The 17,337-nt window shown below is 41.7% G+C and overlaps 3 protein-coding genes across 3 annotated transcripts; 1 reads left to right on the forward strand and 2 right to left on the reverse strand.

Moving 5' to 3' along the window:
• Window positions 1-2,364: 2,364 nt before the first annotated feature.
• Window positions 2,365-3,333, forward strand: LOC102531448 (olfactory receptor 51Q1-like). Its single transcript, XM_006203596.2, has one exon. It carries the CDS (start codon window positions 2,380-2,382, stop codon window positions 3,331-3,333), a length of 954 nt encoding a protein of 317 aa, XP_006203658.2. The 5' UTR covers window positions 2,365-2,379.
• A 4,356-nt stretch (window positions 3,334-7,689) lies between these two features.
• LOC102531693 (olfactory receptor 51I2-like) lies at window positions 7,690-8,640 on the reverse strand. The gene has a single exon (XM_006203597.2). It carries the CDS (start codon window positions 8,638-8,640, stop codon window positions 7,690-7,692), a length of 951 nt encoding a protein of 316 aa, XP_006203659.2.
• Window positions 8,641-14,560: 5,920 nt separating this feature from the next.
• On the reverse strand, window positions 14,561-15,555 carry LOC102528089 (olfactory receptor 51I1). Its single transcript, XM_006203431.2, has one exon. It carries the CDS (start codon window positions 15,513-15,515, stop codon window positions 14,571-14,573), a length of 945 nt encoding a protein of 314 aa, XP_006203493.2. The 5' UTR covers window positions 15,516-15,555; the 3' UTR covers window positions 14,561-14,570.
• Between the last annotated feature and the right edge of the window lie 1,782 nt (window positions 15,556-17,337).

Below are 17,337 nucleotides of genomic sequence, written 5' to 3' on the forward strand. Positions count from 1 at the left end.
AGAGATCTGGGATATTTGCTTCAAGAATCTTTAAGCCATATCAAAACTGAGTTTGATCATATCCAAGATGACAACATCAATGCGTAACATAATAGTCCCTCTCTTATGGTCGTAAGCAGAAATGAACTAATGATCACTGAGAAACAATTGCCAGAATATGGGCTATGTCTTTTCTACATCGCCCAACAAAATCTTCACATTGCCACGAGTCAGCTAGCTCAGTTGTTGGTACTTGCTGAGCACTCAGTAAACGTTAGCTGCTATTATATTTATTATTACTGTTATTTTTCCTGGTTCTGTCCCTTGGAGCCTCAAATCTCAGAACACAACCATCATATTCCTGTAAGATTTTTCCGAGGTTTCTTCATCCACCTCCCGCGTTCCAGCCTGGGAGCTTCAGGAGCATAAAACCACATTCAGCCACAGAGCAGAGAATAGAAACCCCAGAGAGCACTGAAGGAACAAGAAAGCACACAGGTGGGTCTGGACATCTCCAGGAGTGCTTGAATAGGTAACACCGCCATTTGTGTCTGGAATGTTCTTTCCTTTATGCTTCTACAAATGGCCAAACACCTGACTAGCATGCTCTTTATTTGGAATATTTTAGAAGTTTCTAATACCTCAGCTATATTCAGCAAGTCCATTAACGTTCAGTGCTAAAAAAAAAAAAACTGCTCTGGCCTCATCTTTTGGTTTATTGCTTAAGTCCTGCAGGACACTTTGACTCCTATTATTTATTATTTCATTTGAGTCCTCCCATTGGCCTCTGCAATTTCTCTACAGTTTTGCTTCTTTCATCCTATTTCATTTCTAAATGTTTGCCTATATTTCTCTTTCTTGATCAGATTTGCTAGAGGGTTTCAAATTACATTGACCCATTCAAAGACATCATTTTTGAATATTTATCTTTAAAAACTTTTTCTAACTGAAAAAAATTTTATTTTCTTCGTCATCATTTTCCCATTTCTCCTAATTTTATTTTATATTATTTTCTAAATTCTTGAGTTTAATAATTTTTCAGGAATTCTTAGTTTGGCATTTATGGCCACTTTAGGGGGAATGTGAGTGGACTCCATTAATCCTAGGAACCCATTAAATGCTTTGTGTATTTTTTCACAAGGAGATTCACAGCTTTCCTTCTCGGTACACGCCAAAAATTCGTTACCATTCATTTACTCAAGTTATATTCATTCATTTATTTAAAAAATAAAGTCCCCACTTGTCCCCTAGGGGGCAGGATAGCTTCCCCTTTGTCTGCAGAAGCTGTCTCCAGTCCTTCATTATTAACCCGCTTCTCAGACCACTTCAGTTTGGCTTCTTGTCCCATCACTCTGTTGAAATGTCTTCCCGAAAAGTTACTACTGGCATTTACATCCCAAATTGAGTGGGTGCTTTTTAGGATTGTGTGTTTTACTGAGTATCTAAGAAGCACTAGTATCATAACCACACCCTTTACCTTCTTATCCTCTGACTCCCATTTTCCTTGTTTTCTACCTACTTCTATGAGCAGACCTTCACAGTTTATTTTGCTGTTTCTTTTACATCTGCACTGCTGATAAATTTTTCATTTTTAATAGACCTTTCCTCAACCCCTTTCCTTTCTCACCCTACACTCTTGCCAAATTATCACATCAACTTCTAGGTTCTCAGCTCCTACCAATGTGCCAAAGGCTCCCCAAACTCCTCATAGACATCTCTGTTTCTTGAGCCTTTTGGTCATCTGCCTAATTGTCACTTCTCTTGGATAGCTCCTATGAACATCAAACTCAGCATCCACAAACCAAACTGGTGATCTTTCTCTTAGTCTCCGCCTGCTCTAATGCCCCGATAAAAGCAGCTGCCACTGCAATCACAGAGTGCTCAAACAAGACACCTGGACATAGCCACCCTTCACTTTCTCAATAATCGTCCCATTCAGTGGGTTACGAGGAAGCAGCGAGTAGAATCTTACTTGTCTGTATGTTGAGCAAAAGATTAACGGAATCGTATCTGGATTTGGTTACTAGAAAGTTGTTCGGAGCTTCAGTTAGAAATTGCACCTGTGAAGGTTTCTATGCGCATATACATCTATGCCCGAGCTGCTGGGAAGTGTGTTACAAGGAATGCGTGATGCGTAAAGCTAAATCTTAGTGCGTAGTGTCAGATGTGAAAGTTGAAAAAATAAGGTCATTTTAAATGAAAATGTGTGGCAGAAAGAGCCACGGCTCTGTTGTTAGTGGTCCGACTGCTGTATTCTTCTGTGATGTTAGAAAAGCTATCCTAGACACATATTTAAGACCTTAAGTTAGAGGCAAATTGAGTAGATGTCTCTGTGGCAGCAGCACACTGATGGAAATCTTATCATGGAACACACAGATTCTGGTTTTTCCTTGATCTGTCATGTCCGAGGTGACTAACACCACCCAAGACCCCTTCTACTTCATCCTCACGGGCATCCCTGGATTTGAGGCCTCCCACATCTGGATCTCCATCCCCTTCTGCTGCCTCTACATCATCTCCATCATGGGCAACACCACCATTCTCGCTGTCATCGGCACAGAGCCCTCCCTCCACCAGCCCATGTACCTGTTTCTCTCCATGCTGGCCCTGACTGACCTGGGTCTCACCCTCACCACCCTGCCCACAGTCATGCAGCTCCTCTGGTTTGACATCCGTCAGATCAATTTTGAGGGCTGTTTTGCCCAGTTCTTCTTCCTCCATGGATTCTCTTTCATGGAGTCTTCTGTGCTGCTGGCCATGTCCTTTGACCGCTGTGTGGCCATCTGCCGCCCCCTCCACTATGCCACCATCCTCACCAGTGAAGTCATTGGCAGGATTGGGGTTGCCATCCTCTGTCGCTGTGTTCTGGCCGTTCTCCCCTCCCTTCTCCTGCTCAAGCGCCTGCCCTTCTGCCGCTCCCACCTCCTGTCTCACTCCTACTGCCTCCACCAGGATATGATTCGTCTGGTCTGTGCTGACATCCGAGTCAACAGCTGGTATGGGTTTGCTCTGGTTTTGCTCATTATTGTGATGGACCCTCTGCTCATTGTGCTCTCCTACACACTCATCCTGAAAAGTATCTTGGTCTCAGCCACCTGGACTGCCAGACTCAGGGCCCTCAACAACTGTCTGTCCCATATTCTGGCTGTTCTGTTGCTCTACGTGCCCATGGTTGGGGTGTCAATGACCCACCGCTTTGCCAAGCATGCTTCTCCACTGGTTCATGTTATCACGGCCAATATCTACGTGTTGGCGCCTCCTGTGATGAACCCCATCATTTACAGTGTAAAGACCAAGCAGATCCGCCAGGGAATGAGCCGCCTCTTTTCCCAAAGAAACAAGCATTTAAGTTAAAGGAATGAATTTATTAAATTACTCAGAAATCATTAGCATAGTTTTATAGGGGGAGTGTAGTCAGATTTGGGAAACGCAGACTGAAAAATAAAATCCCATCACACTTTCAGCACGGTTTGGCATGAACTAGGCTTTTAGTATATTTTTGTGGGGGAGGTGCCTGCAGCAAATATTCTATCCAAAAGACTCGTGGGTCCAAGTTGATTAAATTCATGCACATTTACCAACCAGTGAGATAAGCATCATTGACTGAGTGAAAGTTTGTTTAAATTTTTTCTTCCTTTCTAGATATTTTTCTCTCTCATAGGTTTGGTTAAATAATGAAATGAAATGAGATGAAATGAGATGAATGAAACCCTTAGTTGTTGCCCCCACCAGCCATTCTCCTAGGCAGCTCCACTGAGACCTTCAGGTAAACTCCATTGCCCTGGCTCATACAGTGGGTATGTGTGTTCTCTGTCTCTTGAAAAAGAGTAGAATTATCTGAGGGAAGATGGATACAGATCAAGTTTCTGAACTATCCAGCTGAGATCAACAGCTTTTCAGCTCAGATTGCCTAATCAACGCCCAGTGTGAGTTCAGCAGACTAGATGAACACATGCAAAGAGGCTAAAGACTAGGGTGAGACAGTAAGAGCCCCCATAGCTAGATTAAGCCTCCTGCCTTGCCAGAGACCCCTAGTATTTAGAACTAAAACTTCAAGGATCTACTGAAAGCATTTGTGGGAACAGGAACTCATTTTTCTGACCACAACAGGCTGTGTTTTTGTTTTTGTTTTTGTTTTTGTTTTTTTTCTTTTTAACCTTAATGCTATTAATGTGGTTCAGATTCTTAGCCAGTTCCCTTTGGAATCATGGATTTTGTACTAGAAAAGGTTCTGATAGATGGGATATGGCCTTAATGATCATAAAGATTATTTTGTGGAAACCAGGTAGGTTCTCTAAGAAATACCAGTTTGAAAGGAAGCCATCATTTTGGTTACAATTTCTGATTATTGAACTCATAGTACAGGTGGCCAATATCAGAATCAAAGTAGATTTTTTTTAATTGAAGTATAGTCGATTTACAACGTGTTAATTTCTGGTGTACAACATAGTGATTCAATTATATATATATATATATATATATATATATATATATATATATATATATTCCTTTTCGTATTTTTTTAATCATAGGCTATTACAAGGCTTCAAATATAGTTCCCTGTACTATACAGTAGGACCTTGTTGTTCATCTATTATATACTAGTTTGTATCAGCCAATCGCTAACTCCCAGTTTGTCCCTTTACCTCCACCTTTTTCTACCATAGGAACCATAAATTTGTTTTCTATTTGAGTCTGTCTCTGTTCTCCAAATAAGTTCATTTGTGGGTTTTTTTTTTAAATATTCCATGTATGAGTGATACCATATGGTATTATTCTTTCTTTTTCTGGCTTACTTCACTTAGTGGGATGATCTCCAGGTCCATCCTTGAGGAAACTCTAATTTGAAAAGATACATGCACCCCAAAGTTCAAAATATTACTTGAATAAATGAAGAAAATGATTGGTCACTTTTCAGTGACAGAAGTGCATATTTATGTGTAAGTCCAAGTCCCTGGGGCACCAGTCCAGAAGAAATCATCTTCTCTGATATTTGACTGTGAAATTCGACCAGATTTTGTCTAGGAAAGTCACTTTGGCTTTATAGAAGTTGTCATTGGTGAACATCTAATTTAGTGTCTGTAAATTAATTACATGCAGTCCTAGAGAAATGAGAGAATATTTTTGGAAGTGCTTGAGCACAAATACTTTTAAAGGAATAAATTTTTAGATATTCAATGCTCATATAGTTTCTTTGCTTAAATTGCTGTGTAAGAATGAATCTGGTCTGACTGTGTCTCTTGTTACACCGTTTTTCTTCCTTTTTACAGTCCCATTCTCTCACTAAACCAAAAAATAAATAAAATTTAATTTTAAAAAAGGAAAAAATGCAAATGAATATGCATAGTTCCTAAAGCCATTGACTCTTTCCATGATATACCCCCAAAGGATAAACATTTCTGAGATACCAAAGGGACCATGGGAAATATTGGCATAGATTTTGATGAAGTAAATGATGCCAATGACTAGGTAACATATTCTAGTGTAAGACAAATGGTATCAATTTCATTGCTTTCAAGAAAAGTAAAGAGGAATCCAATGGATTTATTGGTCATTCAAATAATTGTTCCAAACAGATCATCATCATATTATTATTTTTTAATTGAAGTATATAGTCATATTATTTTTTATTTTTTAATTCCAAAGGCATTAAAAATGGCAGTGGGCAATGATAAAACAGTACCCATATCATCATCTTATTTATGTTATTAAACATATCAGTATTAACAATTATGGAATAGGGAGAAAGTCAATAGGAACAGAATTACTACTGAACTATGTCTCATTCTTTTAATAAATAATATTCATTTTCAGCTCCTCCAAGAAAAAAAAGCTCATGCAGCTCATTAAGAGATGAATTGCCAATCAAATTTTACTTTGAGTATATCAATATTTGTGTCATGCTTATGTTGTTTTGATTAATTATGTACTAATAAGCATTAGAAAAATAACTCAATGCAAAAAAAAATAACTTAATGCAGAATACATTTTAAAAATAATGCTCTATGTGTCATCAATTATTAAACATCAAATTTAAATACATTTATATACATTTTTTGGAAAGTATTATGACAGAGTGATCATCAAAATTGTTTCAAACAGAAAAATATATTACACAATCAAAAAACTCTTTGGTGGGGATAAAATAAAAATTTGGATTCAAGGAGAAAAGGAATTGATGTAAAAATATGTGAATGGTTAAGAATGTGTTCATGCATTTTTAAATCCATGATGTCAAGTATCAAAATATCATATTTAGTTTCCATTAGTTATTTTTAAATGTGATATAACAATTTATTTTAAACTCACTATATTTATACTATATACCAAAATGCATGCTCAACGACTATGTAAATTTATAAAATTTTGATGTCAATCTGAAAATGCATAAAAAGATACATAGTTTATTTTTTCTTTCATTAATTGTTTTATAGAATACACAAAAATTTAGCAATCACTATCCTAAACAGATTGAGTACTTAAAAAATTTCCCTGTGTAAAGGTGACCCTGATGAACTAGATGAGGTCTGGAAGAATAGCACATGGTGAGGGAAACACTCCCATTGTAACTGGAGGCCCTGAAGTGAGAGAGGCTAAAATCTGAGACCAGTTACTGATCGACCAGCACGGTCTTATCAATCCACCCTACACAGACCTGTGTTGTTTAGGAGGTGTGGGGACACTCTCCCATTTGACCAAAGGTTTCCGGGATACCACAGACAGCCACGGGCAGAAGGAAGCGGTGCCCACTGGAGCTAGGCTGACAGAGCTAGAGAAGGGGTGGGGTGAAGGGACAGGTGAAAATATACCTGCTGCATGCCATGGTGAGCTGGCTGAAGGCCGAAGGGATGGGAGGAGAGGAGAACAAGTATTTCCAGGCATGATGACATAAGAAAAATAGGAACCAAGTTTCTACTAAAGCAGAATTTAGAGCTTTTCCTAGGATTCTTAGGATCTGAAACCTGGCTTTGTGAGTTTGCCATATTTTACTTGGCACCTAAGCTGACACCATCTATTCAGCTAATCCTCATCCTCAGAATCTCCCAGTACGTAAACTCTGAGGGTAGAGACTTTTGGATGGTAAGTTGTTGAAAGAGTCTGGTTCCTTACATAATAGGAAGGAGGTTGCTTCATGAATAGGTTTAGCATTAATTTACTGTTTAAACAAGGACATTTTTGAGAGGAAAAAGGAGTGCCATTAATAGTGATGCTGAGAAGAATAAGTGTAAATCATGATTATCTGGGACAAACCAAAAAATGTACTTACGTTACTCAAAGCCATATTCCTAGGATGACTTTTTCTTGGAGGAGACACAATTCCTGCCTGACCCCTCTAAACAAGAATTTGTTTTATTTCAACTCAAATATCATCAAGTCTTAAGCCTTTACTGTTAACTTATTATTTGCCAGGCTTTTTGCTGGGAGCTTTGAGAGGAAAACGAAAAGGGAATTCATGATCTCTGCCCTGAAGATCATCATATCTGCCAGAGATGGCATGCACATGGGCACAAACAGAGACACACATACACTGATAAGGTGTGAGATGGGGAGGGGTTAAGATAAGTCTTGTGATCCAGATTCAATCCTGTAGGCAACACTTTGAATTTCTGACTCACATTCTTCCTGAAAACTCCTGATGTAGCACTTTGCCCACAGAAGAAGCACCATCAGAGTTTATGGACTGACAAAGTCCCTGCCCCTGGGAATGATTCAGAGTAGTTCTCTCTTACAGGAAAACAAGGTGACAATTCCCTGTCGGATTGGCTTGGTCTTGACACTGTAGATGATGGGGTTGAGTACAGGGGGCACAAAGAGGTAGATGCTAGACATGAGTGTGTGGACCAGGGGTGAGGCATGCTTGGCGGCACGATGCATCACAGACACACCAATCATAGGCACATAGTACACAAGCACCGCACAGATGTGTGACACACACGTATTGAGGGCCTTCCATCGTCCCTCCCCAGAAGCAATGCCCAGCACTGTGTAAAGAATCAGCATATAAGAAATCACAATGAGCAGTGAGTCCAGCCCAAAAGTGGCCAAGACAATGGCCAAACCCAGGATGCTATTGAGCTTAGTATCAGCACAAGGCAGCTGGATCAGGTCTGAGTGGAGGCAGTAAGAGTGGGAGAGGATGTTAGTGTGGCAATAGGGCAGTTGCCTCAAAAGGATTGGAAGGGGAGCCATGAGAGTCACACTCTTCACAGTGATGCCCAGACCCATGGAGATGATACGGGGCAGGGTCAGGATAGCTGTATATCGCAGTGGGTTGTAGATGGCTACAAAGCGATCGTAGCTCATGGCCAGTAGGACCCCTGACTCCATGCAAGAGAAGGTGTGAATGAAGAACATCTGGGCCAGGCAGCCATCAAAGTCAATCTGGCAGGTATCAAACCAAAGAATGCCCATGACAGTGGGCAGTGTAGACACAGAGACACCCACCTCAGTGACAGCCAACATGGAGAGGAACAAGTACATGGGCTCATGTAAGGCAGGGTCTGCCTGCACTGCTGCCATGATTAGGCTGTTGCCCACAATGGCCACAATGTACATGGTGAAGAAGGGGATGGAAAGCCAGCCGTGTTGGGCTTCCAATCCTGGAATGCCAGTCAGGAAGACAGATAAGAGGTCAAGACTTTCATTGCTCTCAGTTTTCATGTCACCAACAGCAGAGATCAGTCTTCACCTGACATTTGGAAAACAAAAACAAAAACAAAAGTTAGCTCTCACCTACCTTAAATTTATTTAGCTACTCAAAGAAACTGACTTTTAATTCACTTACTTCAAGTCCTCCTGTCAGGATGTTCCATGGATAGTAAATCTAATATGAATCAAAAGTGTGATACGCAGCTTGCAACTTTATGGGTTTTAGGCATCGTGAACAAGAATATTTTATTCAGAAGATAATATGTTCTAAAATGTGCATCTACAGTTCAATGTTTTCTTTTTTTCTTTCATTTTCTTTCTCTTTCTTGTTTTTGAATTCTTACTATCACTCATATTCAAAACCTTTATTTTTGTCTGCAGCTTTTCCTATCACTGTTTAAGCAGAAATAATAAAATTTCATCCATGACTTGTAATATTTTATACATACTTTTTATTTTGGGGGAAGTACTTTTACCCCTGTTCCCTCAGTCATAGTTCGGGCTCTTTGAGGGTTAAACATGTGCCTCATTCATTCTTGCCTCCCCACCACTTCTTGCTTCTAGCACAAAGACATGCTCAAGAATTCATGAATTAATGAAAACATGAACACACTGCTCAGGGCTATAACTGAAGTACATTCAGAAAGTGCCTGCCTGAGGCCCATTCTGAGCAGAGTATGGGTTCCATATTCTAGATCAGAGTTAAACCAATTGGGAAACACTCAAAGGCAAGGAGAACCAAGTCCTAGAAAGAGCATTGAAGGAACCAGTGATGTTTTGTTTTGAGAAGAGGAGACTGCAGCGGAGATGGGTGGGGATGGGTGTGAGAGGAAGTGGGTGACGGGTGGAGACTGACAGCTGGCACTCTCTGGTGTCATAAGACCCCCACCCCTGGGCTCTCCGTGTGCCTGTGTGCTTGGAGCCTTTGACACATTAACCCCCACTCTCCACTGCAGGACCCTTCGCATACCTGCATTTCTGCAAGATATAAAACATCTTCTCTTGATGTGTGTTTTCCCTAACAAAACTCATCACCCTGGGAGATAGCCCCACAATAGCCTAGGGCACTGGCCTCACATCCTGCCCTTATCAAGTCAGAAAACCTATTGTTCGGAGAAGTCCCTGACAGATCTTACAGCCAATCAGGTGCCTGCGCACAAACTGATCAGGTAGCCCCTACTCCTTGTGTGCACAGCCCCCTCCCCCCAATGAAAGACCCTGCATGCCCATCCTGGGCCCTCATGCAGGCAGCTGTCGCCTGTGTGGCCCACTGTTGCCTGTAGCAACGTGTCTATCAAACTTTCCTAAACTTTTCTCAGTCTCTGGTAGTTCTTTACCAATGTGAACGAAAAGCACTGCAAACCATATCAGTACACAAAGAATGCTGAAGCCATCCGGTGTCAGGTCATCAGCGGCTACTGCCACCCTCCAGTGAAGACAAGCCTGCAGCCCGGCGTCTGCAGCCACTCCAATGGTGCCCTCTGAGGGGACTCAGAATAAGAAAGGACAAGATACTGGCCCTAGATAGCTGGGTGCTTGTCAAAGGAATGAATTCAGTGAGCCCAAATGTTTGCTTCCTCCCGTACATAGAAAAGCACTAAATTCTTTAACTTGAGATGCCCAGTTTTCTTTAGATAACTTTTATTGTTCCAACTACCTGGTCTCTGTCGCAAAGATCCTACATGTCCTAGCCCCTCCCCTACCTCTTCGGAGCAGTCCCTCAGAGCCATCTGAGAGGCTGTCATCCTGGCTCGAGTCCTCCCGCCAAATAAAACAGAACTCTCAACTTTCAGGGTACACATTTATTTTAGTCGACACCAACCTCCGTGTCACTGTCACCATGTTGTGTGCCCACAACAGAGATGACAGGGGATGGTCTAGGGCACAGGGAAGGAAGACTCTTTCTCTGAGAGTCAAAGCTACATGATGAAGTAATAAATTTCTGGTCAGTGAAGATATTCAAGCCACAGCTGCAACAGCTGAATGACCTTTGATGGAAATGCTGGAGGGAGAATTCCAGCATCTGCTGAACTGGGATTAAGGTCCCTTTCAACTCTCCTGCCCTTGGGCAGGATGTTCCAGAAGGTCAAAAATCTCTCTTAGTCTGTAACCCTGAGAATATCATGATTTTGGAAATAGAACTGTGTGAAATAGAACTGAGGCAAGACGTCAACCCCGTCATGTGACTAGCACGTGTCTTTCCCTGCGGAGCAGTGTCGGCAGCTCTATCTGAAAGTGTCTGCGGAGGACGCAGGGCATCGGGATGTATATTATTTCTTTTTAAGAAAATAGACACAAAAAATCAGATTTTGAGAATTTTTTCCTTTTTAAAAAACATCTCCACACACGCGTGGACAGAGACTCACTCAAAGTTACAGAGACCTGAGAGAGGCTGAGGGAACCACACAGCGGAACAGAGAGAACTGACACAGAAACACATTTCTTGTGCACATACCCGGGGACACAAATAGATTCACGCTCGCCTGGAAGAGTTCTTTCTGTGAAGTGAGAGCTGAGTTGGCAGACAGAGGCCAGAGCTCACAGTGGCTCCAGAATGGGCCTCAGGCAGGCGCTAGCCAAGAGACAGGCGGGCTTTATGTCTCTGAATGAGAGTTCCCAGGGGCTAGGGCCTCTGGGGTCCTGGTTTTCCTGCGTCTGATGCTGTGCTGACGATGGGGAAAGGAGGGGGATTATATCTCACCCTGGGAACAAAAGAAAACAAAAAATACTCCCCCTGGAAGTACTTTCCTCTCTTCTCAGAGAAAATAATATTCCAGCTCCTTCCTTGTGATGAAGAGGAGGATGGAGACAGATTCCCCCAAGCTCCATAGCAACAGCCCTCCCACATCAATTATCCAGGCTCAAAGTCAGAGCTCCGAGCCCAGACCCCACTTAGATCCCTGAACTCTGGGCTGAAAACTCATATTCCAGGCAGAACCTCAAGTTTAGGCCCAATGGACAAAATTCAGAACTCAGAGCCAGGAGAACAGAACTTGAAATGTAAAGCTGTCCCAGGATTTAACCAATAGAATATATGACCACGGCTGCCTTATTGACTTACCACTGCTGTTCCCTGCTCGGCTCCCAGTCCCACCATCTCCCACCCAACTCTCTACCAAGTTTCATAGGACTGAGGTCTCTTCCAGGAGAGACATCGCAGGGTATTGAAAGGGCATGGGGTCCAAACTCACACAGACGTGGGTTTGAGTCCTAGCTTTGCCATCTGTTAGCTTCATGATTTCATGACATTAGTATTGTTTCAATTTGGAACCTGATTTGTAAAGAGAATAGATCCTATTCTACGGGGGAGATTCAAATAAAAAGAAAGTGACTTTCTTTTAATGTGATTGTACCACACGTGATAATTATGCCTGTCAGAAGATCTGCTGCAGGTTTCAGTTTTAGGCATTCCAAATTGTTTATTTTCCCAAATACCTAGTCTTCCCATTAAATAGCGCATCTTACCTCCTCTTTTCTTCAGTTTCATATGGAGTGTGTATCAAGGAAAAGAATTCTGGGAGAGCTCTCTTCTTTTCCGGGGGGGGAGAGGATGAAAACAGAAGCCGGACATAGAGAAAATTTTCCTTTCACCGTATAAAACTTTGAAATGTCTTAGAGAAGCTGTTTGAAAAACGTTCTCCTTTCCCTGATTGTAGAACTGGTTGGGTTAAAATTGATGAGTTAGGAAAAAGAGAATGAAATTCAGGAGAATGCAGAAAACAACCTTGTGAATAAGGTCATAGAATTATGGGAAAAGAAAGGGACCGACACGGTGTCTCAGACCGAGCAGCAGTCCCTGGTGAGGGGAGGGGGGCTCTGAGAAGCCACAGAGCAACGTGACTCTCGCTGTGTCGTTGGAGGCGGCATAAAGGGAAATAAATCAGCTTGGATCCAATTCCTTCATTTATTTAATTAGCATTTGGCTGTTTATTTAATTCACATGTACTAGGCACACCGAACACTGTACTATTTGTAGAATTTTAGATTTGACCTTTTTTTTTTTTTCCACTTTTGAAAAGTTCTTTCAAGGCTTAGTTCTGCCTCCACTAAATGAGAAAAGAAGTCAGAGAAAACAGAGTATTTGCTCACTCTGAGAGTGATACGCCAAACATAATGTCTGTGCAAATCCCAACAAAAGGGATATATTATAAATGTTAAATATCACTTATGGCAAAATTATAAAGCAGTTCCCCCATAGAGCTTAAATAGGGAAATAAATTTGTACTGTGGTATGGAAATCAAAATTTCCACCATGGAGCACAGCAAAGGTAGACACAATGCAGGTACATGTTTGGTGTGGAAACATACAACCAGAGTAAACATTTTCCGTTTAAGGGAGGAGTATACTCTCCAGAAGGAAGTTAATAGACTTTGTAGAAAAGAAAAAAGTCTCAGAGAGGCTTTGATCAGAAGCTTGTATGCATTCAAGTTCCACGCCAAGAAATCTTGCTGATCCTGTATCTCATTGTAACAACCAACTGATTTTTCCCCCTCTAGGTTCTCTTTGCTTAGAGGGCAGAATTATCATTGGATTTTACCTAAATTTTGGATTTCAGGTAGGTTGGGATTTCAGGGGGTGGAAATTGGGAGAAGAAGAGAATCGCATGATGGGGCAGGAGCCTCTGTGTGGTGGCGAAGTGGCTGGAGAGTGTTCGTCTGTGAAACTTCCTCTGTGAAGTTATTTCTGTGTCCCATCTGTGCCACCTCATGGAGATAGTAGGCTCTAAGTCTGCGTTTCCCTTTGCCACCAACAGCATATGCCTAGTTGTCATGCATTTGGGTTCCTCCAGCATTGACATCCACCCACAATCTGACTTAGGCAATCTCCCAGGTTCTTGTTTCCAGAGCTTCTCGAAATGAAACCTCCCCCTTTAAATAAAGCTGTTCGCAAATCTCCCAAATATTCTAGACCAATATTCTAGATTAAAGGTTCTCAAACTTTAACAGATATTAGAACTGCTTGGAGGACTAATTAAAACCCAGATTTCCGTACTTCACCACCTAGGAGTTTCTGATCAGGGTGTCTGAGGAAATGCCTGAGAATTTGCATGCCTAAAAATTTCCCAAACAATGGTGATGGTGCTGGTCTGGGAATCACACTTTGACAACAGCTTTCCGGATCTCCTGTTAGTCAGGAATCTTGTTATCTTTGTTACACATCAGATAGGCAAGATAACCTGAGGTGTTACAAAATTGAAGCACTTCGCTTCTCAGCTTTCATCACTCCAGGGCCTTATTAAATGCGACTTGAGTTCAGTAGGTCTTATGTGCTGTCTACATTTTTGTTTCTCTAAAAAAATCACCAGACAGAGCAATGCTGTTGTTCATCAGACCATGCTTGGGATAGTAAGGTTCAAAACTTTCTTGCCTAAATATCTTTTCTCAGGCAGCTACCTATGCGAAAATCATTACCGTCCCTTCTTCCTGTCACCCCGACCAACTACTCTAACTCTTCTCATCCTTCACAAGCTACTTACAAACACAGAAAAAACTTATTTTGATCTCCACAAACCAATGGGTCCTCTCTCTCCCCTGAAGCGCCAAGCTGCCACAGAAATTTATTTGTGTTTTCCACGCACTGGGTGGTAGCAGAATTATCTCTGTTCAAAGCTATCTGCACTGTAAATCCATGATTGTCATATATGTTAAACATGTTCAGGGTATCTTTATCCTTTTTTTATGTATTTCCCAGCAAATATCTCTCACTTAACAATATGTTTCACTCACTGTTATAGCATTCTTAGCAACTAGTACAAAATTTTTCATATAGTAAATGTTCAATACATATTTGTATCATTTTATAGAGTCAGATTTTTTTATTAGCTCCATATTCACAACTGCCAAGATCTTGGTTCTTCTCCTCCTTGTTTTAGCATTCCTAAAGATGGCAAACAACCCCAGTCCTTTCTTTAAGGTAGTTCTCTCAGGGTCCGCAGCCTTAGTCAGCTCTGAGATTTATAGAAGACTTTGAGTATCCCTCTGTGTATCTCCCTTGTTTTCACACTGTAAATGATGGGGTTGAGCATGGGGGGTACAAACAGGTAGACATTGGACATCATGACATGAACAACAGGTGGGGCACTTTTCCAGAAGCGGTGAATCATGGAGACAGCAATTATGGGCACATAAAAAGCCAACACAGCACAGATGTGCGACATGCAGGTGTTGAGTGCTTTGAGCTGCTGCTCCTGGGATGCAATGGCCAGCACGGCTCTCAGGATCAATACATAGGAAAGCAGGATGAAAGTTGAGTCTATGCCATAGGTGAAAATGACCACGAAGAGTCCATAGATGTTATTAACATGAATGTCTCCACATGCCACTTTCATGAGATCTGGATGGAGGCAGTACGAGTGATGCAAAACATTGCCCTTGCAGAAGGGCAGTCGTTTTACCAGAAAGGGGAAAGGGAAGAGAGTGGTGAAACTTTTGGCAAGGATGCACAGGCCCATAGCCAAGATGCGGTTGTTGGTGAGCACAGTTGCATAGCGTAGTGGGTCACAAATAGCCACAAAACGATCAAAGCTCATGGCCAGTAGTATGCCTGATTCCATAAAAGAGAAAGTATGAATGAAGAACATCTGAACCAAGCAGGCATCAAAGCCAACATGACGATAGTTGAAGCAGAAGGTAGCGAGCACAGTGGGAAGAGTAGAGAAGGACACTCCCAGGTCATTGAGAGAGAGCACAGAGAGGAAGTAGTACATGGGCTGGTGCAGAGCAGGCTCCTTAATCACCAGAGCGAGGATGGTGAGGTTGCCTATGATGGAGATCAGGTAGAGGATGCAGAAAACCAGGGCAACCCAGGCTTGGCCTGCCTGCATCCCTGGAATGCCTGTCAGCTGGAGTGTGGCTGGCTGGAAGGGGGTGCCATTGAGGATCAACATGGCAGGCAGGTGGGGGAACACAGATGGGGATGTGCCCAAGAGAGTGTGTTGGGAAAGCTCTTCACTTTCTTTCAGACATCCTGTCTCCAACACAGAGGGTCAGAGATTGAAAGTGTTTGTTTATGGTCCTGCTTCCCCTATTAGACTATGAGCTCTAGGTTGCATTTATTTCTATATCACCAGAACCCAGTATCCTGTCTCAACCATAGTATAAACTCTGTGAATGTATGATGAACGAGGGAGTACCCATAAAATGACAAGGCGAAAGACAATGTGAGAAAAGCCTCTAATGCTCACCTTAAACTGTGGTATCCCTTTACTTCCCCATCTTACCCCAGAAGCCATATTCTGGGAATTTTGAGGGGAAAAAAAAAAAAAGAAAGAAAAAAGTAAGCTGTACAGGGAAAGGGAAACACTGCCCATGCCTTTGAGGACACTTTTGAGGTGGCAAAGATGAAACCTCTAAAGATAAAAAATCAATACCGTTACTCAGACTTCACCTCAACCTCCCAATCCCATGTTCCAACTTTAAAATCTTAAATTCTGTTTGTTTATTTTTTAAGCTTCTGATCATAGCCTTCAAACTGTAAGCTCCCTTACGTTCTCATGCCCATAGACTGACTCTCAGAGTTTTGTTCATTCTTTCATTTTCTTCTCATCTATTCATCTATTAGCTTTTCCTTCCTCACTTTTTTCTGACCTAATCTCCCACTAGGACTGGTACCTTCATCTCTTCTTTTCCTCTCTTTTACATTCACGCAGTAAACCCCAACCTTTGATCAGTTCTATAATCAAACCAGGTGTATGGCTAGATAAAACCAAAGAAGCAAGTATTTTATTGGAAAAAGAGACAAAGAGACGTATTATTTACCACTACTAGAACTTTAAACTTATTCACACCTGCCTCTTGGTTTCTGATATCTCTTCTTCTCCTAGTCCAGACCCTCCACCTCTAGGATTCTATTTCTTGCCATTTCTTTCAGAGACCTTTTCCATTAGTCCATTATACACATCTTCAACCTCTCAATTTCTGTCTCTTTCCCATTACACAATAAGCATGGGCAAGACTACCCCATCATAAAAACAGAACCTTCCTTCTTTAGCTGCCATTCTTTTACTCTTCTCCAATTCATAGTCAAACTTCTTGAAACATTGTCTCTCTGGATGCCAAGGAAGGGGAACTTGGGTCTGTTTTTCTAGTCCATTCTGAGATCACCCAATTCAGGAGTTCTATCTTATTGTCCTTACTTTCTAGCACTGCTCAATGTATTGTATTGTATTTTGGCTTCCACACTGCACCCTTCCAACGGAAACTAATTTCTAGGTGATTATTAGTGACTTCTTTGTCACTAAATCTAATGAAAATATTCTCTTTCCTAATCCATTTGGCCTTCCTGCCAGAGTCAACACCATTGGTAACTCCCCTTTTAGAATGGCCTTCTTACTTAAAAGGCATCATTTCTCCCTAATTTTCCTCCAGCCTTGGCATCTTCTTCTCTGCCTTCTTTGCTGATTCGTCTTTCTCTGGCTTTGTCCCTAAGCAGCACCAGCCAGACTCCAGGAAAAGTAAGTAAGAATCAGAACAGTACAAATTGAGAAACCACATCATAAAGGACTTCTCAGCTTTTGTCCAAAATATCTCAGTAACCACATTTTTATGGTATTAGGTATCTTAAAATTAAAGCTCCACTCTGTAGAGTGTAGAATGGTGGTTGCCAGGGGCTGGGGCAGGCTTGGGGGAAGAACGAGAAGATGTCGGTCAAAGGACACAAACTTCCAGTTATAAGATGCATAAGTTCTGGGGGTCTAACTATAGCATGGT

This window comes from Vicugna pacos, chromosome 10 (genome assembly GCF_048564905.1).
Source record: "Vicugna pacos chromosome 10, VicPac4, whole genome shotgun sequence".
Taxonomy (NCBI): domain Eukaryota; kingdom Metazoa; phylum Chordata; class Mammalia; order Artiodactyla; family Camelidae; genus Vicugna; species Vicugna pacos.

Excerpts from the sequence above, each read along its gene's own strand:
- LOC102531448 (XM_006203596.2), top strand. The coding sequence starts at position 2,380 with ATGTCCGAGGTGACTAACACCACCCAAGACCCCTTCTACTTCATCCTC.
- LOC102531693 (XM_006203597.2), bottom strand. The coding sequence starts at position 8,640 with ATGAAAACTGAGAGCAATGAAAGTCTTGACCTCTTATCTGTCTTCCTG.
- LOC102528089 (XM_006203431.2), bottom strand. The coding sequence starts at position 15,515 with ATGTTGATCCTCAATGGCACCCCCTTCCAGCCAGCCACACTCCAGCTG.